Source organism: Furipterus horrens, unplaced genomic scaffold (genome assembly GCF_987537825.1).
Source record: "Furipterus horrens unplaced genomic scaffold, mFurHor1.1.pri manual_scaffold_10, whole genome shotgun sequence".
Lineage (NCBI taxonomy): Eukaryota > Metazoa > Chordata > Mammalia > Chiroptera > Furipteridae > Furipterus > Furipterus horrens.
In genome coordinates, this window is record NW_028327180.1 from 45,502,075 (window position 1) to 45,526,135 (window position 24,061).

Below are 24,061 nucleotides of genomic sequence, written 5' to 3' on the forward strand. Positions count from 1 at the left end.
AAGCCAATAGGGACCTGGTTCAGGGATATGTTATGTTCAAGATACCTGGGAGATCCCCACATAGAGAAGACAGTTTGAGCTATGGGTCTAGAAATGGGAAGGGTCCTGGCTGGACTTTTAAATACAGGAGTCATTGGCATATGATTGAATTAAGACCAGGAGCATTAAAAGGGTATCTGAGAATTCAGGGATTTGAGCTGGAGAGGTTACTCACAGAATCATAAATGAAGGTTGGCAGGAGGAAGCTGTGGTCCTTAGACTGTGACTGATATATTGATGAATGAGTAAAGTTGTGGGCACCATTGGGGCCATTCCAGAGAGCAGAGTTTGGGAAGAAGTGTCAGGGCCTCGTGAGATAACCTGGAAAATTTCTCAAATCTGACTTAGCATAATACCTGGCAGGAAAAGTCAGGCTAACAACATTTGAGTAGAAACCACTAACATTTTATTGAGCACTTATTATGTACCAAACACTTTAAAGCTGTCATTTTATTACCACCCTCACAACTCAAAAATGTAGGCACTCACATCTCCATTTTAAGGAAAGAATAAAGGCAGGACACACTGAAAGAGTCCTCTCAGGCAGTGGGGGTGGAAAGTGGAGCTGGTGGGAAGGGAGCTGATCAGTAGCTGGAAGAATCCCCAGCCGTTAGCCCAGTCCCTGGCCCACAGGAGATGCAGGATAGATGTGAAGGCAGGAGCACAGGTAGCGGGAACTGGTCAAAAACCAGCTGGTGAAATCCACACGCAGATCCAGACTATTGCTTGGGTGCGATGTGGGTCCTGGTTCCCTGTTCTTGTGGATCCTGGGCCCGAGGGTCTCAAGCCAGACTCTCCTCCTCCTCACCAATGGGGCTGGGCAGCCAGGGCGGAGCCGGCCCCCGAGGCACTGGCATGGGCACTGTGGTGAAGGGCTCAGCAGCAAGCCCTGGGGCTGGCGGCTCTGGCCCAGTGAGGGGCTCAGTTTCCGGCTCTCGAAGGCCGGAGTCCAGCATTAGGTCCCCGCAGCCGCACTCCGAGGCCGCGCCGTCCAGGGCGCCCGTGCAGGCGCAGCTGGCTGTGGTGGAAGCCTCGGACACGCAGCTGTTCTTGCGGCGCAGCAGGGACAGGCGTCGACCCAGCAGGCCTCCTGTGGCCATGCCCGGGCCCACCGGCAGGAGGCGGTGCAAGAAGTCCCCGTGCGCCTCTCCCAACGGCACGTCCAGGCCATCGGGCTGCTGGAATTGCATGTCCTCCTTGGCTAGCCTGTGGCACAGACAGCGGGTCAGCACTGCGACCTCGCCTCTCTCCTTGGTTGAAAGACTAGGACCTAAGCCCACTGCTTTTCCTGGCTCCACTCACCCGTTTGTCTCACCCCACAAAACTTTGACCCCTCACCCGAGAGCCTGGCCTTGTTCTGTGGCTCTGGCTCTGCTCAAACTTAGGCCTCAAAGCCTTACTTAGTTGTGGCATCGTATCACCCCTAGTCAACTGTCCAGTCCTCATACACCTTAGACCTTAGCTCTGACTCAAATTAGTGGCCTGGTCCCGGACCTTGACCCCAATCCATAGCCTCATAGACTTTAGCTCTTAGACCCAGATTTTCAGAGTTTAGCCCTTAGCCCTGTTGTGGTACCCCATAGCCCCCTCAATCAGAGACATCCCCTGCAGAGCTATAAGCCTCGCCCCAAGAGGCCCTGCCCACCCCACTGGCTCACGTGATGTCAAAGGTGGAACCCTGGAAGGAGGGCCGGTGCCTCTGGAAGGCAGTGGCCGCGGTGTAGGGGGCGCGAGCCTCCGCCAAGTCCCAGTACAGGTCCTTCTCCAGCATGGTCAGTTCGTCGTACATGTCATCGACAGCCAACATTGACACCTGCAGGCATGGACAGTGGGCTAAACAGGGGTGGGGGTAACAAATCGCGGGAACCGCGGGGTGGACCCCTCAGGACGGGTAGGAGTGTGATACTAAAGGGAGAAGGATGGTTACAGCTACCTCAAAACTGGAGACAACCAGAAGTTTGAAAAGACTGAGCTGCATGGAAGTCCAACAAAGATATAAAGAAGAAATACTCATTCAGACAGGTAGGAGGGGTGGAGCCAGGGCGGTGAGGACGTGGTGTGGTGGCAACAGCAGCTGTGGCAGTGGCAGGTGGGTTGAAAGTGCAGTCACACATTTTAAAAAGTAGGGAGGGACACCTGGGGAGTGCTCCCAACACCAGACCAGACCGCACAGCTCACGGTCCCAGCGCCAGGGAAAAAAAGTTTCATTGCTCCTGACTGTGAAAATCAGTGGGGGGTTGGGACAGAGGAAGAAACTTCCAGTCTCTCAGCAGAATCCGCTTGTTTAGAGGGCCCCCATGGTGCTAGAACGTCCGCATGCCCATCCACTCTGGGAACGACGGCCAGGGCAACAGCTAGAGAGGTGCCAGTCCCATACGGAAGTGGGAGAGGTGCCTGGAAAAGGGGCAAGTGCTGAGCAAGTGGCATTTTTCCCTCTCAGACCCCTCCCCCAACACAAGGCCACAACGTGGTGAAATGGGTTGCCCTGTACTGACGAATACCTAAGGCTTCCCCCCTTACAACATAACAGGTGAGACAGCTCTACCTGAGATGCAGAGGCAAACACACACAGGAGCCTGTCAAGATAAGACAGAGAAGTGTGGCCCAAAAGAGGGAACAGATCAAGGTTCCAGTGGGAAAACTAAGTAATGAGGAGAGAACCAACCTAAACAAACAAGGAGTTAGCCAACCTAACAGATGCAGAATTCAAAATTCTGGTGATAAAGATGCTCATAGGCATGACATATATGCTTAAGTACGGCAAACGCATAAGGGAAGAAGTGAAGGCTATATGAAATGAAGGAAAATCCACACAAAACCAATGATGAAGGGAAGAAAACCGGGGTTCAAATCAATGATTTGGAACGTACAGAAGAAAAAAACAGTCAACTAGTACAGAATGAGGAAACAAGAATTTAAAAAAATGAGGAGAGGCTTAGGAACCTCTGGGACAACTTTAAACGTGCCAACATCCGAATCATAGGGGTGTCAGAGGAGAAGAGGAAGAGCAAGAAATTGAAAGCTTAAGTTAAAAAATAATTAAAGAAAACTTCCCAAGTTTGGCAAAGGAAAGCACAGAGTCCCAAACAGGCTAGACCCAAGGAGGACCACACCAAGACACATCATAATTAAAATGCCAAAGGTTCAAGATAAAGAGAGAATCATAAAAGCAACAAGAGAAAAGCAGAAAGTTACCTACAAAGGGGTGCCTATAAGACTATCAGCTAATTTCTCAAAAGAAACTTTGCAGGCAAGAAGGGACTGACAAGAAGTATTCAAGGTGATGAAAAGCAAGGACCTACAACCAAGATTACTCTATCCAGAAAAGCTATCATTTAGGATGGAAGGGCAGATGAAGTGCTTCCCAGACAAGGTAAAGCTAAAAGAGTTCATCATCACCAAACTATTATTATATGAAATGTCAAAAGGACTTAAGAAAAAGAAGGTCAAAATTATGAACATTAAAATGACAACAAACTCACAACTATCAACAGCTGAATCTAAAAAATAAAAACAAAATCCAACTAAGCAAACCAGAATAGGAGCAGAATCATAGGTATGGGGATCATTTCGAGTGTTATCAGCTGGAAGGGGAAGGGGGAGAAATGGGGAAATGGTGCAGGGATTAAGAAGCATAATTGTTTGATACAAAATAGACAGGGGGAAATTAAGAATAATATAGGAAAGGGTGAAGCCAAAGAACTTGTATGCATGACCTATGGACATGAACTAAGGGGTGTGGGATTGCTGGAGGGAAGGGTGGTGCTGGGCAGAGGGGAGCAAAGGGAAAATAAATTTAAACTACTGTAACAACATAATCAATAAAATATACTTTAAAAATTTAAAAATAAATAAGAGAGAGAGAGAGAGAGAGAGAGAGAGAGAGAGAAGGATGGTCAGAGGCGAGTCCTGGGTGAGTCTTGCATGGTTGGGGCCAGGGCCACTTTGGAAGTCAGGGGATGGTTGAAACTGAATCTCACCTGGAAGTTGCGGTCTATGAGAAAGTTGGTCTCAAAATCATCGTCATCCTCTCCAAAGGGGTTGATAAGCTGCTCTGCTACCTTAGTGGGGAGGAGGGAGGTAAGCAGAGACCTGAGAACCTCTGCTTGCCCGACTCCTGGCCTGGTGGGGCAGGGGACGCACCTTAAGCCAGCCAGCATAGAAGAAGAACTGCAGCAGAGTGAAGACTGGCACAAACAGATCAAGATTGTGGTCTTTGTAACCCTGTGCAGGGTCTAGGAACTGGCGACCGATGAGGCAGGCCAGGAAGTAACTGTACACCGCAATGGTCACCACCTAGGGGAGGGCAGCTGCTGAGTCAGGGCTCTCCTGGACTCAGGGGTTGTGGAAAAACCAGGGCTAGGATAGGGACTCACACTGGTGGGGTCTTAGCTGGCTCTCAGTTTCCCCTTGAGACCAGTGAGTCTGACAATGGATCTAAATGGGCATGGTAGTGTTACCTGGGTGTAGACAAGAGGTACGCTTATCCAGTCATAGTGAAAGAGCATCGAACACTTGCCCCGAAACACAGTCAGCTCCTGGGGGTCGGATACAAGTTATGAAGAGACCTGACTTGTGAGCTCATGCATGGGGATTAAGTGTGGATACTTGAGACAGTTAACCCTGGCTGGTTTAGCTCAGTGGATTGAGCGTCGGCCTGCGAGCTAAGTGTCGCTGGTTCGATCTTCCAGTCAGGGTACATCAGAGAAGGAAAACTCTGACTCCAAAAAACCTCCGCTGCCTTGCGGCATACCTCTTCTGGGGAAAGGCTAAGGGAGTAAACCCCGACAGAAAATCCGGAGCCGGAGTCCCTAAGGCGGTTTGACGTTGTAGTCAACACCGGCAACTCCTGCGGCGCACCTGAACCCAAGCTGTATCGACTCCGTCTTTCCCTTGGACCCTTCAGCTGCGAAGAGAGGGGGGGTCTGCTGCATGGGCAACAGCAGACCCTCCATATCACCCTGCCCAGGCTCTGTAGCTTCAGCTCCACTGGAGAGGACACTCCAGCGTCATCGCAAGATGTCGATTCAACACGGGAGGAGACAGATGCCGTGTCACTCCCGAGTCGGACTGCACAGCCATTCTCGGCGGTGCAGATAGACACTTAAGAAGCTACACCATCGTCTCTCGAGACGGATGGCTGCCGACGACTTGAGACAGAGGTGACTGGTCACCTGATGGAAGGTGGTGGCTTTTGGGAACTCCAGGGAGATAATTTAGTGGTGACTGTATAGCTGGGGTGGGGGCCCCATAGAGATAGATGTACTCCTGGGGCTGCTAGGTAAGGGTGTTTGGAATCAGCCTCATAGGAAGCTCATGGCAGGCTGTCATCTGACACAATTCCAGAAACGTGGGGTACAATTTCTCCAGCATTTTGTGTTAATGACCAGGTGGTGAACTCACCTCAAGCAGTAGTTTAAGGGCACTGTTGTCGCGGATGCGGCCCTCGCGCCTGGCCTGTGCGGCCAGGTTAGAGAACCAGACGCAGGGTACCCAATACTTGTTGTAGGATGAGTTCAGGTTCTCGAACTTCTTGCGCTCTTCGCGGGTCATAAACCCTGGAGGTGTGGAGCTGGAGGTCATTCGTCCTCCTTGCAGTCCTTACTGGGGTCACTCGCCCTGCCCTCTGTCATGCCGCCGCCACCCCCCCCCGTCCACCCCCCCACCCCCGCCTCACCAGCCTCCACCACGTGGTCTATGGTGGGGAAGCGCTTGAAGACCGCGGTGCTGACTGAGCGCAGGATGAGCACTGCCGAGAGCCCTGCGTAGCGCATGAGCGTGCGCCGGTAGAGGCGGCCGCGCTCGTCGCGTCCGTGCACCGTGCCGGATACTATGCACATGAGGGCGTCGGGCAGCGGCATGCAGAGGTACTGGTTCCACCAGCGATGTACCACCAGGTTCACGTAGAAGCCTGCACAGAGACGGGGGTGGGGTGGGGGGTGGCTCAGTGGGGACACGAGGGTCAGGGGTTTGGGGGCCCAGGTCTTTGGAAGAGGATTGAAATAGGGTCTGCATCAGCAACACTGGGTGGGCTGGTCACCTCTGACCACGAGGGGCCTCTTGGACTGGGAACTTGGAGGTCTAGCCCTGAGGTCAGAGTTGATGCAGTAGTCTGGGTCACTCTGACTACTTGGAAGTCACCTGGAATCGGGGGCGGGGGGTGGGGGATTGGGATTTCAGTATAAGGCAGAGACAGGACCATTGGGCAGGTTTTCACAGAGGCCACAGGGAGCCCCTGTGCCAGAGATGTGTGAAGTGGTTGGGCACAGGATCTATGTCAAGGATTCTGGAGTAGGCTGATCACTCTATCCATGTGGGCAGAGAACAATGAATGGGAAGGTAGGCTGGGGGCCAGCACTAGCCAGAGAAATACTTCCTAGGCTGGACTTGAGAGGCTAGATTCATATGAGGTCCCTAGAGTAGGTCCAGTCCCTGGAGCCCAGGACATGGGGGGAGGGGCACTAGTAACTTATGCAGACACAGGTAGGAGAGTCCCTGAGGTGCCCAGGAATAAACAAATGGGTGACATGGAACTCTCTCAAAGGGGCATTGTAGACAAGTGATAACCAAGGGGCCACGCTTGGCATAGAGGATGCAGAAATGGGGGTCTATGGGGCTGTACTTGAGGGGGAGTCTCAGAGGGGCAGGCATGGGGGACCTCCCAAAGGCATGAATGGATTTCTCCGGATGTAGGAACGGGAACTCGGGAGCGCAAACACACCGAGCACGAAAGAGACCGGGATGAGACTGGCATACTGGTCGCAGTAAATGACGAGCTTCTCAAAGTAGCGCTTCTGCCCTTCGGTCAGCACGAAGCTGCAGGGAGGGGTGCATGTCACAGGCGAGCCCACTCCTCAACTGCCAATCTCTTCCCGCACCCCATCCCAGGCACACCCCGGCCTCTTCCCGGTCCACTCTGACCCGCACGCTCACCCCCGGCCGCCTCACCGATAGGCAGCACTCAGCGCCATGTAGAGCCCGAGAAAACAGAGCAGCTCCGGCCACAGAAGTTTGTAGATGCTGCCGCGCCACAGCAGTAGCAGCTGCGAGAAGCCGCCGAAGCGTGCGTTGGCCACGCGGGCTGTGTACGTGACAGTCATCGCGGTGCCTGGCTGGTCGCACCAGAGAAGGTGGGGCTGGACTCGACCCCCGCCTGTGACCCTGGAGGGAGGGGCTGGGGGCTGCGGGCGGTGGTAGGTAGGGTGACTCAGCTCAACGTTCCCTCCCTGCCCAGCCACCTTCTCAGTCCAGTCTCCTCCCAGCCTTGTTTAGTCCCATTCCTAGCTGCTAGTCCTCCCCAAGCCTCCTCCTGCAGGCTACCCCTTTTCTGGACTCTTCTTCTCCACATCTGGTGCCTACCTCCTCAGGCCCTCTCAGCAGCACCCGACCCCAAATCCTTTAGTTAACCGAGTTGTCTTCTATCCCATTCACGTTGCCTGGGCTCCATCTACAACCTCCCCTGCTCCCCAAGTCACCAGTGCCTCTGTTTCCAGATTTTCAGGGCTCTGACTGTCTACCCACACCATTCCTCTCTCTCACATCCCACCTCTGGCTCCCCCCACTCCCCTAGCTCCCAGTCTCTGACCTTCCTTCACCCAGCACTCCCTTTTAGAGCCATACAAAGCCCTGTCCGCAAGCCTTCAGGCCTCCAGGTCCCCTCCTGCAGTTCCCCTGCCTCAGGCTGGCTTCCTCTCCTGCACAGCTGCCCCAGCCTATGCACCCTCTCTACTTAATTATTCTTCCCCTTCTCCTGGGTTCACCTTGATCTTTCCTCTGTTCATTGTGCAGCCTTGCAAGCTCTCCACCCCATACTCTGAGGATTCTGATGGATTACTGCCTGATTCCTGTCCATAGGCCCAGCTGTCCTCAGGGTCCCCTATTCCCCTGGGCCTGGGCCCTTCTCACCTGATGACGCGTGCAGGACACACGGGGACAGGGACAAGATGGGCAGATGGCTTCAGAGTTGGGTGGGGCTGAAGCCAGACTCTGGGGCAGGAGGGAGATGAGGAATGGGCGTGGATGGTCCCTCCCTGGCCCTCCCCCCTGAGCTGCAGCCTCAGAACTTTGGAGAAGTCTGGACAGTTTGTTACCTGGAGCAGGGGGGAAAATCCACCCAGGCTGCCTTTGCTCCTCCCTGTCTTTCTCCCTGGCAGTCACTGGCAGGTTCAAGGGATCTTGGAACTAGAGCTGGGGGAGGTGGCAGGGACTGTGTCCTTTCCAGTCTTACACACACACACACACACACACACACACACACACACACACACTGCTCACTAGGGCTGGTTCACTCCACAGTCACCTGTAATCATACATTGTCACAAAGATTTACTTAGAAACACACACCATAGACCCAGGCACAAATTCAGTTTTCCTTAACACTGACACACAACCATGGTGATCCAGAGGGCAGTAGGTACTGTCACAAAGAAAGTCACAAAAGTCACCTAGCTCTACTCCCTCCAACATTCAGGTATAAGGCAGATGGAACCTAACCTGGCAGGCTCTCAGCTACCAGCCACCCAGGAACACATGGGCAGGCACCCAAGGGCCCAGCATTCCCTCCTGATTACACCATGTAACAAAAACACATTCGAGGTCACACAATCAGCTAAGTGCAGACCCCACCCAGAGCCCAGAAACCTTTCACACACACATCCCACAGAGGGTGGTAGCACTCATTTATTCCTGATCTTCCCTTCATAAAGATATACCCAGGGTCACACAACAGATGTGGGAATGCCTGCCCTCTACACAGCTGCACACACTCCTGGGGTCCCTGAGATCCATCAGTGTTGCAAGGATACACTCATACAACAGTGGCCCCTCCTCAACAGCCCCACAGACCTTGAGGGGCACATCCAGATGAGGTCACGTTCATAACCTCTCATGAGTCACCTGTTTTTGCACATTGATAAGTAAGACACCCCTCCCCTTACCCCCTCACCGTGGTGTGCAGGCACCCCCCCCAACACATACCTCAGATCTCAAACCAAACCCTCTCAGCATTGCCATTAACGCACAAGCTTGTGGATGCAAAAACTGATCCTCACATTTGGCATGGATGAAGGACAGATGTTAACTCCTTCACAGACATGGCTACAAAGGGGGCACCCCCAGCCACCCTACCCCATTCTTCAAATACGCAGACTGGCGTGAGAGTGGTGGAGGCTCAGGAGTCCACCCTGTGTGCTAGGAGTGCAGATGTCTTCATGGGGCCCCACTCAGAAGCCCTGCCAGCCAGGATGCTTCGTTCCAAGGCTGGCAGATGCCTGCCCCACCTGAGGTAATTAGGAATTGGCTACCTCCAAACCTGCTGCTCTGCTGTCCAGCTGCTGGACAGCTCATGAAAAGTGGATGAGGGGTGGTATTGCTAGCTACAGACGGAGGTGGGGTGGAGGGGAGGCAGGCTTCAAGTTGATGGGGCTCTTTTCCTGACCAGAGGCCCCCATTCTCTTGGATGTATTTTTATATACACTGCAGGCAGCCTGCTTGTTCCCTATCCCTGTGTTCATCTCCCTCCTCCAGTTCACAGTGTCCCCACACACTCCTGACTGCTGGGCCCTGCTGGGCGAGGGGCAGATTGCCCAAGCTAGTTCACATGCTTAAATATAACAACGAATAACACACACTCTTTGGCAGGTAAAATGCCTGGTGCTGTCACAAAGAGGTTACTCATTTCATCTCATTGCGTCCTTACAAGCAGCCTTATGAAATTGGTGTTTGTCACTCCCACTGCCTGGGACACTGAGGCTCAAATAACACAGCCCTTTCAGTGCACAGCTGGGATTTGAATTCAGGTGCTTCAGCTGGGAGCCTGGGGTCTTTGCTATGGGTTGCACCACGTTGTTTACAAGTGCCACCTATACGTGCCCACACCCGCTTGTGCACACCCAGAGCAATCGAGTCAAGAACATGTTTGGGCTCATGGCTGGGTTCCCCTTACACACACACCCTGACACACCCAGAACACCACTTTCTGACTCATACATGTCTTTAGACACCTCTTGTCCATTTTCCCCCTTGCCCTCCACCCGACAGCTCTGGCTTAGAACCTGCAAACGCAGGGGGTCTTCCCCGTCCTGAGTCTCTCAGGTGGGGATAAATATGACTGTCCAAATAGTGGCAAAGGAAGGAGTGAAGGGGAGAAGGGGGATCACTGGGTACCTTCCAGGCTGCTATGCTGACCTTTCAAGGATCAGGTGAATCTGTTCCATGGCTCTGTGAACAGCTCTATTTAGGTGTCCATTCTTGGGAAGACACTCAGTGAGACAGCTCTACACATAGGACAAGACTTCAGGGGTCCCTCTGGTCTTTGCCCTCTGCCATGCTGTCTCCTAATCTGTACCTGGGTGTAGCTGTGCTGGGAGGAGCTGATGTCACCCCACAGGGGCAGGAATTGGAGGGGTGGAGACTGTTAATCCCCAGTCTGGCCAGCCCAGCCTCTGCCCAGGGCGCCCACTAATTTCCAAACCAAACAGCAGGCAGTGCTGGGCCGCTGCCGGCCTAATCTGCTCCCCACCAGCCTGGGGCTCTCCAAGAGGCTTCCTGGTTCCCATGCTCTGAGCCTCCAAAGGGATATATGTCCTTGTCTTCCACTCTAAGCATTATGGCAGGGACACCCCTACTTATACAGCTAAAAATATCACCCCCTTAATGAAGACACCCACCTTCCACAATTGCTATAAAACACACATTTGTTAGGTCTGTTCCTGTTTAAATGTGACATCTTCGTATAATGTACCTGTGCAACTCTACATGGAGGCGCTGACTCCCAAACCCTTGTATCAATACTTACAGTGGTTTAAGATCATTTTATTGAGGTGCAAGAGGCGGGGAGAGGAGGGGGGCAGCTACAGCCTCCCAAGCCCCACCAGGGGGAACAGACTCCCTCCCTGTCTCCCACCTCTGAAGTGGCTCCCCCTGTACTATGGGGGGACTTTGTGCAAACTCTGCCCTGGTGGGCTGGAGGGTGCGTGGAAATGGTAGCAGCTAGGGCTGGCAGTGGTGCTACTGGGCGCTGGGCGGCTTGTAGGGCTCCAGGAGGAGGGCAGAGAAGGTGTTGACCTTGTCCGCCCCACGCACCTCATGGGGCAGCAAAGGCAGCTTCACAATGTGGAAGTCTTCGTACAGGTCCTCCATCTGTGGCCAGGGCAGGGGGCAGAGGGCAGAGGGCAGTGGTCAAGGGGCTGGATGCAGGGCACAGACAAGATATGGGCCAATTGAAGGGCTAGGCTAGGGGTCTCCCAGGGTCAGAGGCTTTACAGGACTACAGGTGGGAGCAGTGACAATGAGGTCAGAGATCCCTGGGCTGGACCTCTGGCTCCCCAGGGTCAGGGGTATCCAGGCTAGGCTAGCCACAGTCCTCCAGGGCCAGAACTAAGGGGAAAGGTCTGAAGTAGGGGTGAAGGGCAGGAGGCTGGGGCAGAGGTCAAAGGTTGGATGAAGCTAGAAGTCAGAGCACAAAGTAAATGGCTGGCAGTGCTGTGGTTAGGGCTGGGCCAGGTCCCCACTGCCAGGGTCAGAGGTGTGAGGGCTGGGTGGGCAGCTGGGCATGCACACCTGGTCCAGGTACTTGGCCTGGATCTTGTGGCGGGCCTCACACATTTTGCAGGGCTTCTCAGGGTCCGGGAAGACGAGCTGGTTGACAATGATGTTGTGTGTGTCAATCTTGCACTTGGCAAGCTCCTGGATCAGCCGCTCTGTCTCATACAGGGACAGGAACTCAGCGATGCACACGCAAATGAAAGTCGTCTGCTCCTGCAGAGAATGAAGACAGTGAGGTGCTGGCTCTGTCTCCATCCCTGGAGCCTCTCACTGTTCACCTGTCCCATGACTCACAGGGTCCTTGAACTGCTCGCTGACGGAGCGAATGACGGGCAGCGTCTCCTCCAGCTTGGAGGCCAGCTGGTCTGCGTTCATATCCCCTAGGCCCAGCATGTTGCACATCTGGGGGAAGGACATGGGAGGGCTAGAGGCTTACCTGGGGCTGTTATACTTCCTGGGTTGGGGGCTTGCTAAACACCTGGGGTGGATGGCTCCTAACATCTCCCAGTGGTTAAAGGTGTGGGCCCTTGAGCAGACCACAGGGGTCAAATCCCAGATCTGCCTCTTCTTGGGGACCACAGCTAGCTGGCTTGACCTACTGAAGGCTGTTTCCCCATGTACAAACCTTACCTCCAACAGCTGGTATGCTAGATGAGCTGATACACGTCACATGCTCAGAACAGTGCCTGGCACAGAGTAAGTGCTCTACAAATATGACTACCTGAAGCACAGGTCCCCACTGGAGGACCACACACACCACCTGGGAGGTAAGATGTGTGTATAAGTGTGGTTGTCAAGTTGTCATGCTAATAATAATAAATGGGAACACTCACATACTCTCCATTAGGTAAGGAAGGTGAAGCCCAAAGAAATGAAGTGACTTGTTTTTGTCAGAGCTGTGTCACACTAGGTTGCAAAGCATTTGAACCTGGGCCACCTGGCTTTCAAACATGTGCTTTCAAGCTATGTCTGGAACACCCAGTAGGTGGAGGCGGGGACACCAAGTCCCCTGCAGTGGAGGGACAGTCCTCCCATAATGAAGATCCACCCCACCCATTAGGAACTGTGGACCCAAAGGGGTTGTGTGTGGGAAAGGCCTTTATCACCGCATATCTGGGGGCCTGGGAACTGGCTCCCACTTAGGCGACACCTGGATGCCCTGGGGCCCTGCCTGCCTGCGAGATGAAGGGGCTGATCTGGTTCTTGATCTGCATGAGGCGGCCTAGGCCCCGCTCCACGATGGTGGGGAAGTTCAGCAGCCTCAGCGTGTGGCCCGTGGGCGCCGTGTCAAACACCACCACTGAGAAGTTCATGCCCTTCACCAGCCTGCAGGGAGATGAGGGTCAGGTCCACTGTGCTCCCTCTTCCATCCCAACCCCAGGCACCACTAGCCCACTGGACCTGACCTCATGACCTCCGCATAGCTCATGGCCTCGTCAATGCCTGGGAAGGCGCTCATGGCTTCCTGCATCATCTTCTTGCCCATGCTTAGCATGTTGTCTTCCTCAAAGAACTCGTCGGGCAGCTCTGCCACGCCAAGGCTGGGGTCAATCTCCTAGGGGTGGGGGTGGGGCAAGGGATGGAGACTCAGGTTGCTGCTTCTATTCCCAGGGCTTTCTCAGCCGGGTGGGCACCCTGGCCAGTAGAGCCCACAGAGAGCCCCAACCTCGGCCCTGTATCATATCCCATCACGGGAGAGGCTGGGGAGACCCCCAAGTTGTCATGCCCTTCCCTTAAGACACGAAGGTCTCCCAACTGCACAAAGGGTCAAACTATTTCAAAAACGTGGAAATTTGCAAATTGTGATCAGTGTCTCCAGAGGGAAGCCAAAGCCCTTTGTAGGGCTTTCACTGGCTATTTCCCTGACCTGGGTCCCTGAATGCTTCTAGATTATTCCTCTAACTTGAGTCATCCCTCACTGTCTCATCAAGCAATGCACTTGCAGCCCCCATTGCCCTGCCTTCCTTTCTCCTAACATCCAGCCTTTCTTCACATGACACTCATCACACACTCATCACAACCAGAATGTCAGCCCCATGAGGACGCCAGCAACTGTCTGGTACACAGGAGGTCCTCAACATGGATGTGGAGTCTAAAAGGTATGACCATCCCTGGGGGCTTTGGTCAGTCCTGGACTTGATGCCCCATTCTCTATCCTCCTATGGCATTTCTTCTTGGTAACTTCATGGGTCCTGTGATGAAGCTCCCTTCATTGACCTCAGACGTCCATTTCCCTCCATGGAGCTTGCCTACCAGTCACCCCACCCATCACACCAGCTACACCCTTGATGGGTTATTCCTAGTCACTGGGTCACCTCTGAGCTCGCACTCTGACCCAGGTCTCTTTGCCCCCTGCCTTAGTTATTTAAACCTCTTTGGGCCACCTTGTCCCGTCTCTCCTGACCCCAGTTCACTGTTGGTGTCCCTCTTGGCTGGCACCCTGATCCAGCCCAGGCTCCATAGGTTGCCCTACAAATAGTCTCCTTTTCCTCTATGGCTGGCAAACTCCCCATCCTGGTTATTCCAGGGTCTCTGGTGTGGCTGCACTGCGATGAACATCAGGGGAACTAGAGGGGTTGTTTGTGTGAAAGACCTTTGTGACCACACATCTGGGGGCCTGGGAATGGCTCCCACTCAGGGAACACCTGGATGCCCTGGGGCCCTGCCTGACAAGTAATTTCTATATTGCTCTCCATTCCTAATCACAAACTCCCATGGGCACTCAGCAGCCCAGCAATCCACACTTGGGAGTGTTTAAGTCACATCTCATGCCTCCTCAACCCCCTTCTGTCCCATTTGCTCCTTGCTCTCTGCTGGAACCTGTGCCTTACCTGGGCCTCAGAGAGAAAAAAAAGCCACTGTCTATCAATACCCTGATCTCCTCCCAGGAAGTGCCCCAGTCCCCCCAGCTCGCCTCTGCATCCCTGTCCCTGGAGGAGCCCAAGTCATGCGACTGTGCGCTGGATAAAGCTCACTCCCAACTGAGGACAGTCCTCTGCTGGCATTCTCACTCCCTCCTGCAACATCACCTGTTCCTCCCTGTTGATGCATTTGCATCAGCAAACAAATACGCTCTAGAGTCTCCTTTCTAAAAAAAGAAATCCTGCTTAAGCCCCCTTCTGTCTCCTTCCAGTGATGACCCCATTTCTCAGCCCCCATCATGGTGATTACTGTCTCTACCTTCTCAGCTCACGAACTCCAGGTAGGCTTTTGCCCCCACTCCCAGGGCAGTCTCTTTAAAAGTCATGTGCCTGCTTGGGCCGACAACCTCTTTCTGCCCAAGTTCCTTTGTCCTCCTGGAGTTCAGGAGCCCATACCCTTGGGCTCTCCCCTCCCTAGTGGCTCCTTCTTGGCCTCCTTCACTACTGGACCCTAAATGCTGATGTGCTCTCAGATTGTTTCTGGGCCTCTCTGTTCTTTAAAATTTCCTTCACACACACAGCTTTAAATACCATCTTTGGGGCAATGAGCCTCAAGTCAATGTCAGCTTCCTCTGGGCACCAGGCTCACATTTTAAGCCACTGTCCTGATGTCCGCACTTAGATGTCTAGAGGGCAACCTGGATTCACTATAGTCAAAATGGAATTCCTGACTTGTCCCTTCTAAACCTGCGCTTGTCCTAGTCTTCCCCAACCCAGCTGCTCAGGAGCCAACTAATAGAAGTACTTAATTCATTTCTTTTTTTCACTCATTACAACTAAGCAGTTGCATTGCTTTACTTCCAAGAGACATCCCAATCTAACCATTTCTCCCCCAACGTTCTTCCTCCATCATCTTGGCTGTCATTATCTCTTGACTGGTCACTGCTCCAGGCTCGTTGTTAGCCTCCTTACTTTCAGCCTCAACTTACAATCCAATCTCTGCATGGCAGCCACAGGGAACTTTTGAAAAAAATGAATATGACCCTGGATGGTGTGGCTCAGTGGACTGAATGCCGGCCTGTGAACCAAAGGGTCACTGGTCCAACTCCCAGTCAGGGCATATGCCTGGGTTTGCAGGCCAGGTCCCCAGTTGGGGACGCACAAGAGGCAACAACACACTGATGTTTTTTCCCTCTCTTGCCCTCTCTTAAAAAATAAGTAAAATCTTAAAAAAAAAGAAAAAAGAAAAAATGAATTTGGCTATGACATTGCTTGGCTCAAAATGAACAGCTTCCTATTAAACTTGGAATCAAAGCCAAATTGCTCCCAGCAGCCTATAAGGTCCGTGGCTCTGACGGACCTCTCTGATATCTCCCTCCCTTTGCTCACTAAATTCCAGTTACTCTGGCTTCCTTTCTGCTCCGCAAGCATTCCTCAGTTGTTTCCCTGTGGGTAAGACAAAGAAGGGCTGAGACTGGAGACAAAGGATGTTGACTGGGCAAGACACTGTAGTTGATGGTAGGTGTTCACAGGAAAGGCCTAAGTGGGCCTTTGCCAGAGTGGGGAGTTGAGCTTTACTCTACTCACCATGGCAAAGAGGTTGTCATAGCCTTTGACCTTGGTGGGCACCTTGGAGAACTTCTGGTCAAATGCATCGGAGATATTGTGGGCTGGGTCAGTGGAGATGATAAGAACACTCTCCCGTCCCTTGGATAGCTGGACTGCTAGGCTGCAGCTGGGCAAGGAAAAGATCAAAAGGCAGGGAGTAAGGGATCAGTCTCTGCTTTCTAGGTCTGCATGGGGAGATGTGAGGCCCAGAAGCAGGGACCTTGAGAATATGGGTAATTGTGGGATCAAGCCTCAACACCTGCAGAGGGACCGTCTCAGATCTCACCTACCACCCCTTTACCTGGCTAGAGTGGTGAGGTTCAGTCTGGCCTGATGCCTACTTCTTCTTTGCTGGCACAGAGTGGCATGGTCCAGCTGTCCAGCCAGCATAGTTAAGGAGACACCTTGCACCCTGTCGACCCTAAACTAAGGGGTCCTTTGAATCTCCTGCTAAACTCAGGATGGTTCCATCCACTTGCCCAGGATAATTTGCCCCAGGGATCCCGCCCCATCCTACCGTCCGAAAGGAATAGTCTGATCACGTGCCCTCTCCCACCCTCACCCCATCCCCACGTGGACAAAATATAGCAAGGTTCACCAGATTAGGATAGTTTGCCCCGGTGCCTCTCCCCCTACTCTGAGCTCACTCTAGCGTGGTCCAGCTGACTGGGACATCTACGTGCTCTCCCGGCCCCCAGTGCGCTGGGTTCAGTGTGGTTCGGTCCCCGAGCCCCAACATGGATGGTCAAACTCGGTGCCAGGCCTGCATTCAGGAGGTATCTTCCATTTGTTCCAGGTAACTTCAGAGGAGTACAACCCGGGAGTCCTCCGCCCAGCTCCCGTGTCCGGCTCGGGGTGGAGAGTCGGTCACTGGCATCCCCTTTCGCCCAGTGGTACATCCCACTGGTCTTCCCGGCCCCTGCCACAGTCTCTTTACCTGCAGGTGGTCTTGCCAACGCCACCCTTGCCCCCAACGAATATCCACTTGAGGCTACGCTGCTCGATGATGTTGCTAAGCGTGGGTTCTAGCGGCTCCACATCAGGCGCATCCTCGAACTCTTCTGTCTCAACCCCCCACCCGGCCACCCCTGCCGCCATCTTGGAACCGGCTCATGTGATCAAGCGGAGCGCACCACGCAAAGAACCTACAGGGAAATTCCCTATAATATCGCCCATAAGGGCCAGGATCCCGAGTTAATACCCTCATAGCCTGACTTTTAGGCACCAATAGAAACTATATGTACAACTTTCTCCTTTTCCAGGGTTTGTCTTGTTGCTTTCTTGACTATGTTTTCTCAAAGACACCCCCTGCCTAATTAACATACTGGTACATTCCAGAACACTCCCCTTTACTGATTGGACCCTAAGTCTTGCAGCACTCTTTTCATTGGCTACATATTTTTTTACTTTCACCAATCACTCACAAGTCCCGGTAGCCTCCAATCTCGCCTTAGCAACCAGCCAAACACCCGGTCCTGGTCCCTTCCGTGAAGTCGTAGCCCAGGTCCTCCCTGGCCTGACTTTATAGGCTCTACCTCATGTCGGCCATTTCCCCCCTATTCTCCAAACTGGGTCCTTACACTCAGGTCTGTCTCCTGTGAGCCGCCTGGCTCCTGATGCAAACCAATTGTAGACGAATTGATTAGTTGGCTGAAGACAGGTCCTGGGGCTGTGAGTGGGCTAGAGGGAGAACGATTCCCGTTGTAAGCAAGGTCCGCAGATCCTTGCCCACTGTTCCCTGAACCCCCATGCTGGTCAGACCAGGGCAGGGACCGCACCTGCAATTGGGCTCCTTGTCTTGGAAGGGACCCTATTCCCGAAAACCTTGCAGTTTGCTCCCCGTGGAAAGGGAGACTCCAGCAAATTCCCTGTTTGAATCTCTGCACTAGGCAGGATTACAAGCTGGGTCTCAGGGCCTTGGCCTTAATTCTAAACTGGGGACTCCAATTTAGAAATACCCCCGGCTTCATCTGAGTATTCTAGACCATGAAACAATGCCCTGATTCTCGGAAGGGGACCCCAGCTCCTCGGAGCTAGCTGTGTCCGCATTCCCAAATGAGAGCTCCATCTGAGACAGGTCCTCAACCCAGAACACTCTCATTTCTAGTGATCCAGGGATCCAGGCTAGATATGTTCACTAGATCTACTAGTTAGGGATCTATGTTCCAAAGTGTAAGTTTAGCACATAGCCCCCAAGGGGATGGGATCCTTCTTCTCAATGAGATTATCTCTGGTGCCAAGAAGGGGATTCTAGTCTCGGAAAGCTATGCGACCCCAGTCCCACGCGGGAACCTCACTTCTGAGAGCCAGCTACAGCCCAGATGATGGTCCACTTTCAGGAAAACCACGTTCCTGAAACGCCCGCCCAAGTCTGAATCTGCAGGCCCGCAGCGCCAGATTTTACCCCTTCTTCCCCCCGCCCCTCAGGTCCCGCCCCCACTGCGGACGCTTCGGGGGCCAGACGGCTCTTCCCGACATGCATTGCCGGCGACCTGACAAGCGCGGGGCCGAGCCGCCTTCCCGGAGTCCTTTGCGCGGCACCTGGTGACAAAATGGCTGCCCGAGGGAGACGGGCGGAACCTCCGGGCCGGGAGACGGCAGGCCCTGCGGCGGGCGGTGGCGGAGGGAGCCGATGGGTTGAGTCGGGCCCCGGGACATCGCCCGAGAGCGGGGACGAGGAAGTGTCGAGCCCGGTGTCGGGCGGCGTGAACTTGTTCGCTAACGACGGCAGCTTCCTTGAGCTGTTCAAGCGGAAGATGGAGGAGGAGCAGCGGCAGCGGCAGGAGGAGCCGCCCCCGGGCCCGCAGCGACCCGATCAGCCAGCTACCGCTGCCGCCGCGGGTCCTGGGGATCCGAAGAGGAAGGGCGGCCCGGGCCCCACGTTCAGCTTCGTAAGGAGCCGCGGGGGTGGGGGCGGGCGCCAGGGCCTTCCTTGGCAGGGGAATTGGGCCCAAGAGAGGGGATCGGGATCCAGGCATACCCTCCAGTCACGATGAGGGGGACATCCAGGTTAACCCCTGAAGATGCAGAACTTGGATTTCCGATGAGAGAGGTTTTGGGGCGAGCTTGGGGACCCCTGTGGCTTGTTCACGAGAACTGGGAGCCGGGGATGGGGAAACCAGGATACTAGGGATTTCTGTTTGAGGGGTACCGGAACTGTGGATACTGGGATTATCAACGACAATTAGGAAGGGGAGCAAATTCAAATCTGGAGTCTTAAGATACGTTTGTATTAGAGACTCAGACCTTTTACTGTGTACTTTAGGAAATTTGCTTGGCTTCCCTAAGTCTCATTTGTCCAGTGTCTATTGAGCACCTTACCTTGTGCTGGGCATTGTGCTAGGTGTTGGACAGGCCCTGGTGAACATCCGAGAGAAGATCGCTGCTTTCCTGGACCGTCGGGGATTGCCTACCTTCTTTTTTTTTTTTTTTGTATTTGGGAAAGTGGACATCTCTAATGATGTGATGAGAGTTCAGTGAGGCCATCCTGGAGAAGTGGTGGGCTTTCAGCGAGGTCCGCGCTTTGCTGAATGGGGATGATCTTCCCATTTAGAAAGTGTGGAGACATTTTTGGTTATCAGAACTGGGGGCGGGAGTACTGCTGACACTGAGTAGAGACCAGGACTGTTGCTCAACATTCTTAAATGTACAAGACAGCCCTCACACCCCCAACCCCAATTCCCCAGAAAAGAATAGTGCAGCTCCAAAAGTCATGAGTGCAAGATTGAGAAATTTTAGGATAAATAACTAGCATTTATATAGATTGTTCACTCTGAGCTTGCTTTTGTGTCTGGTGTTGAGATCAAGTTCCTGTAGTGTGAAGAAACAAAAGACATTTTAAAAAATATTTTACTTTTTAGAGAGAGGGGAAGGGAGGAAGAAAGAGAGGCAGAGAAACATCAATGTGTGGTTGTCTCTTGCATGCCCCTAACTGGGGACCTGGTCTGCAACCCAGGCATGTGCCCTGACTGGGAATTGAACTGGTGACTGGTTCGCAGGCTGGCACTCAGTCCACTGAGCCACACCAGCCAGGTTGAAAAAAGTTTTAACTTGAGACTAGCAGACCGGGAGTCAAGTTTCTTCGTCCACCAAAAATGGGTGTGAGATTAGTCCCATCAGGGCAGGTCACTTGATGCCTGGTTGAGGGTTGTAGGTTGGCTGGATGATGACTGCCAAGCCTGTTGCAGCCTGTGGGGTATGGGAAGCCATGAGTCAATGGGAGAAGATGGGGGACCAGGACAAAAGTCCTGAGTGAGACTTATGTTTGAGGAAGGGGAAGTGTCAGGAGCTGGGTTAATGTGAGAATTGTGTGGAAGCTGAGTGCCCCTTCTTGAGTGGCAGTAGCAGTAGTTATCACTTTTCATTTGTTCATTGAAGGGCTGTTGTGGGAGCACCCTCAAAGAGGCCAGGCCAGGTTAGGTGCAGGGGACACAGTGTTACTTGATGGTAAGGATGCTGCTTTGTGGCTAGGACTCACATGATCCTGATTTCAGCCCCATTGTTTGCTGCCAGCATGACTGAGGGTACAGGCCTCTCTTTCTCAAAGATGTTTCCTTCTGTATAAAGTGAGGATGGTTGTAACTGAAAGTGCAAGGAGATGATACATGCAAAGCACCTGGCACAAGGCTTGATGTACAGTAAATGCTTAATAAAAGCCTGCATGGTCACTACTAGGGCAGGGTGAAGCTTCAGCATGGAGAGTGAGGATGAGCCCGGCCCTACTAATGTGGGGGTTCTTCTCACTCCTTGGGAGGGCCACCTGGGGGCCCACAACTGCCTGGGCATAATGGGCCCAGGGCAGGCGCTAAGAGTCGCGTGTGCTCCTCTCTGATTGCTGCGCAGGTTGGCCGGCCGGCGGAGCTGGGCGCGGCGTCGGGACGGGCCACCGGGCCGGGCTAGGAAGGTGTAGTGGGCCTCAGCGCCGCCAAGGGCGGGCCCGACTCCTGTAACCGTTGCAGTCTTCTGTCCCTTCACCCAGGTGGGCAAGCGCAGAGGCGGGAACAAGCTAGCCCTCAAGACGGGAATAGTAGCCAAGAAGCAGAAGACGGAGGATGAGGTGAGCAGGCCAGGTGTTGGGGGCTACCCATGAGGCCTTTCCTTTTCAGCCTCAGCACCTGGGTAACCAGCCCTATCCCTCCCTGTGTAGCATCTGGGCCTTGGGTGGGAGAGGAGGGCTTTCAACAAGGTCCCCGGGTAACTTAACTCTGAATGTCTTTACTTCAAGCCCAGATCTTGGGGGTGGTGACACTGGGGGTGGGTCAGCTGTCTCAGGACAGTCCTGACCCCAGTTCCTGGCCTCCCTGGCATTCCCCTCCCAACCTGCTGTGTGCCCCCACAGGTATTAACAAGTAAAGGTGACGCGTGGGCCAAGTACATGGCAGAGGTGAAAAAGTACAAAGCCCACCAGTGCGGTGATGATGATAAAACTCGGCCCCTGGTGAAATGACCCCCTTCTTCCCCCGCCTGCCCTTGGCCTGGGACTCTCTGCGATGTACATAACTATTTAATGCGGCGGCAGTGGCGGCAGCCTTTCCCCCCAAGGACTTAAACACAGAAGGAAACCAAGATGCTTCCCGCAGCCGTGGACGATCCTCCAGGACTCTTTTTTACCTTGAGCACTTGCCTCCTGAGACTTCATAGAACAGTGGTTTACTGTCCCCTCTCTCCCCAACTTCTTGCTCTCTGGCTCTTTCTGTCTTCCTTTTCTCAACCTCCCTTTCCTCCTCTCTTTAGCCATCACTTCTGAGAAGTAAAGACCTTGACTTAGTGCCGGAGCTGTGTGATTGGTTTGTCTTCTTTGCTCCTTCCAACCTAAATGCTCCTTTGCTGTGCTCACCAAAGCCTGGATCTGGCCTGGTGAGGGGGGTGTGCCCCGTCAGCAGGCCTGGACTCTCCCCAGGAGCAATTTCCCCCCAACCCTGATTGTCTCCTCATGTTCAGGGGCTCTCACAATCCCATTTGGCTGGGCTAAAGCTGTCGTTCAGCAGACACTGAGCACCTACTATGTGCCTGGGCTGGGCCCTTGGGCCACAGAGGAGACCATCCAGGCTCCCTGTCCTTGTGGAAGGAAACAGACAAAAAGGGGAACCCATTTTGGGAGGTGCCTGTGAAATACAGGGTAGAGTATGGGGAAGGGTGTCTATTTTCACTGACATCTGATCAGGGACCTGAGGGAGGTGAGGAAATGAGTTCCAGAAAGAGGGACCAGCCAGTGTAAAGACAGGTGGGAGAGTGCCTGAGCCTTACGTGGAACGTCGGGGAGCCCCTATCACTGAAGCCAGGTGAGTGAGGAGGGTGGGTGGATTACACAGAGCCTAGTGTGTTAGGGTGAGAACTTTGAGCTTCAGTCTTAGTGAAAAGAAGCCTTTGGCGGTTTTGAGCTAAGGAGCATTAGTGTGTTTTATATTTTAATAGGATCTGCCTGGCTGAAGTGGGGCTGGGGTGGAACCTGTGAGACGGGAGGCTAGGCCATGAGCTGGGGTGCTGGGCTGTTTGCAGTGCAGGAGGTGAGGAGGGCTAGGATCTGGATTATAGTGTAGTTGCTCTGTCCTTCCATCTACTTGCAGTCTTTCCAGGGAGGCTGGCATTGACCCTGCCTGGTTGTGTATATGATCAAGAGGAGCACATGGGTTTGTTTGTCCCACCTGTAGACAACTGTTGACATGTTAGGGGACAGGGTGTCTTAAAGGAAGTCTGACTCCCCTAGTGTTCCTCTAATGGTTTGTGTACTTCTGTGCCCTCCTGGCCCCTGTGTTCATTCTGGTGGAGTTAGAATGTTTTAAGATGCCATTGCTTTCCATCCCCTTCTCAGCCCTAATAGACCTGGGGCTCCTGACATGGCCCCACCTCTTAGGCCTTCCCAGGCTCAAATGTTGAACAGCTCAGCATTTCAGCCTATCCCAGGGCCAGGTTCATGTCTCCCTTCAGGGGAGGACCAGGACTTGGAGGGTCATGGTGGACACTAGGACCTGTGGAGGCAAACGGAGGAAGGGCAGACAGCTGTGGTCCTGGGAGAGGGCTGAGGTGGCAGCTGCTTGGCTTCTGGTACCCAGAATCAAGCCTGTGGGGTTTGGGGTGCAACACCAGAACAGACAAAACTCCCTGTTCTAGTGGAGCTAACAGTATAGTTGGGGGGAAACAGACAAGAAAAAATAATAAAACATAGGACACATCAGATGGTTACACATCCTAGAGAAAAAAATGAAATATGAAATTGGGACTGAAAGTAGAAGAGATGGCAATTTTAAGTAGGTCAGGGATGGCTTGCCTTCCTGAGAAGGTAGCATTTGTCCCAAGTTCTGAAGGAGCTGGGACTGGCAGTGAAGTCTGGAAGTGTTCTAGGCGGAAGGAACAGTAGGTGCAAAGACCCCAAGCTGAAACCATGCCTGACTTGAAGAGGAGGCAGCAAGCAGGCTTTGGAGCAGGAGACATGCCCCTTCTCATTCCCTGTTAATACACAGTAAAGCTTGTCTGGTTTATTTTGCACATTGGCTCAAAGTGCTCTCCTTCCTACTTCGGGAATGCTAAGCTGGCCCATGTGTGACTTTAGCCTTAGGGAATATAGAGTTGGGGGAGGGGACATAGCCAATGAGCTACCTCTACCTCCTCCCTCAAAGCCATCAGCCGTGGTTGGATCTTTAAAAAGAAACAGGAGGGAGAAAGTAGGTCGCCCCGGCAGCAGCTCAGCCTCTATTCTGCTCAGCCTCTATTCTGAAGCGTCAAGAGGCAGGAGGAGCTGATGGAGTCCTGGCACCTCCCTTCATGGTCTCTCACCAGCTCTAACCTGGGGAAAGTCTGAAGGGGGAGGAAAATCAAATATCAGGTTTTGGTGAGTCACATAGCCCTGGCTTCAAACTATTCTGATGCCTGTTAGCTGTGTGATCTTGGGTAAGTCACTAAGCCTTTCTGTGGTTCAGATTCTTCATCTATAAAATATGCAGAACCATCTATAGAGTCAGGTTCTAAGTAAGGGCAATGTTCATATAGTCATTGTTAACTGACATTGCAAA

The 24,061-nt window shown here is 53.3% G+C and overlaps 3 protein-coding genes across 4 annotated transcripts; 1 reads left to right on the plus strand and 2 right to left on the minus strand.

The window, feature by feature from the left end:
• Positions 1 to 441: 441 nt before the first annotated feature.
• Positions 442 to 7,199, minus strand: BEST2 (bestrophin 2). The gene is made up of 9 exons (XM_090288853.1): positions 6,988 to 7,199; positions 6,761 to 6,855; positions 5,717 to 5,950; positions 5,443 to 5,597; positions 4,500 to 4,577; positions 4,183 to 4,335; positions 4,020 to 4,100; positions 1,698 to 1,852; positions 442 to 1,245 (listed from the first exon to the last, which is right to left on the minus strand). The coding sequence occupies exons 1-9, from the start codon at positions 7,137 to 7,139 to the stop codon at positions 822 to 824; spliced, it is 1,527 nt and encodes a 508-aa protein (XP_090144979.1). The 5' UTR covers positions 7,140 to 7,199; the 3' UTR covers positions 442 to 821.
• Positions 7,200 to 10,835: 3,636 nt separating this feature from the next.
• Positions 10,836 to 17,172, minus strand: GET3 (guided entry of tail-anchored proteins factor 3, ATPase). The gene is made up of 7 exons (XM_090289781.1): positions 16,990 to 17,172; positions 16,032 to 16,179; positions 12,990 to 13,138; positions 12,759 to 12,909; positions 11,878 to 11,985; positions 11,599 to 11,796; positions 10,836 to 11,178 (listed from the first exon to the last, which is right to left on the minus strand). Exons 1-7 carry the CDS (start codon positions 17,148 to 17,150, stop codon positions 11,047 to 11,049), a joined length of 1,047 nt encoding a protein of 348 aa, XP_090145907.1. The 5' UTR covers positions 17,151 to 17,172; the 3' UTR covers positions 10,836 to 11,046.
• A 1,360-nt stretch (positions 17,173 to 18,532) lies between these two features.
• Positions 18,533 to 21,826, plus strand: TRIR (telomerase RNA component interacting RNase). 2 transcript variants are annotated; one of them, XM_090289783.1, is made up of 3 exons: positions 18,543 to 18,943; positions 21,031 to 21,108; positions 21,391 to 21,826. In XM_090289783.1, the coding sequence occupies exons 1-3, from the start codon at positions 18,605 to 18,607 to the stop codon at positions 21,496 to 21,498; spliced, it is 525 nt and encodes a 174-aa protein (XP_090145909.1). In that variant the 5' UTR covers positions 18,543 to 18,604; the 3' UTR covers positions 21,499 to 21,826. The 2 variants fall into 2 exon arrangements, with proteins under 2 accessions (XP_090145910.1, XP_090145909.1); XM_090289784.1 differs by lacking the exon at positions 21,391 to 21,826 and having other exon boundaries at positions 18,533 to 18,920; positions 21,031 to 21,107.
• The last annotated feature ends 2,235 nt before the right edge of the window (positions 21,827 to 24,061 follow it).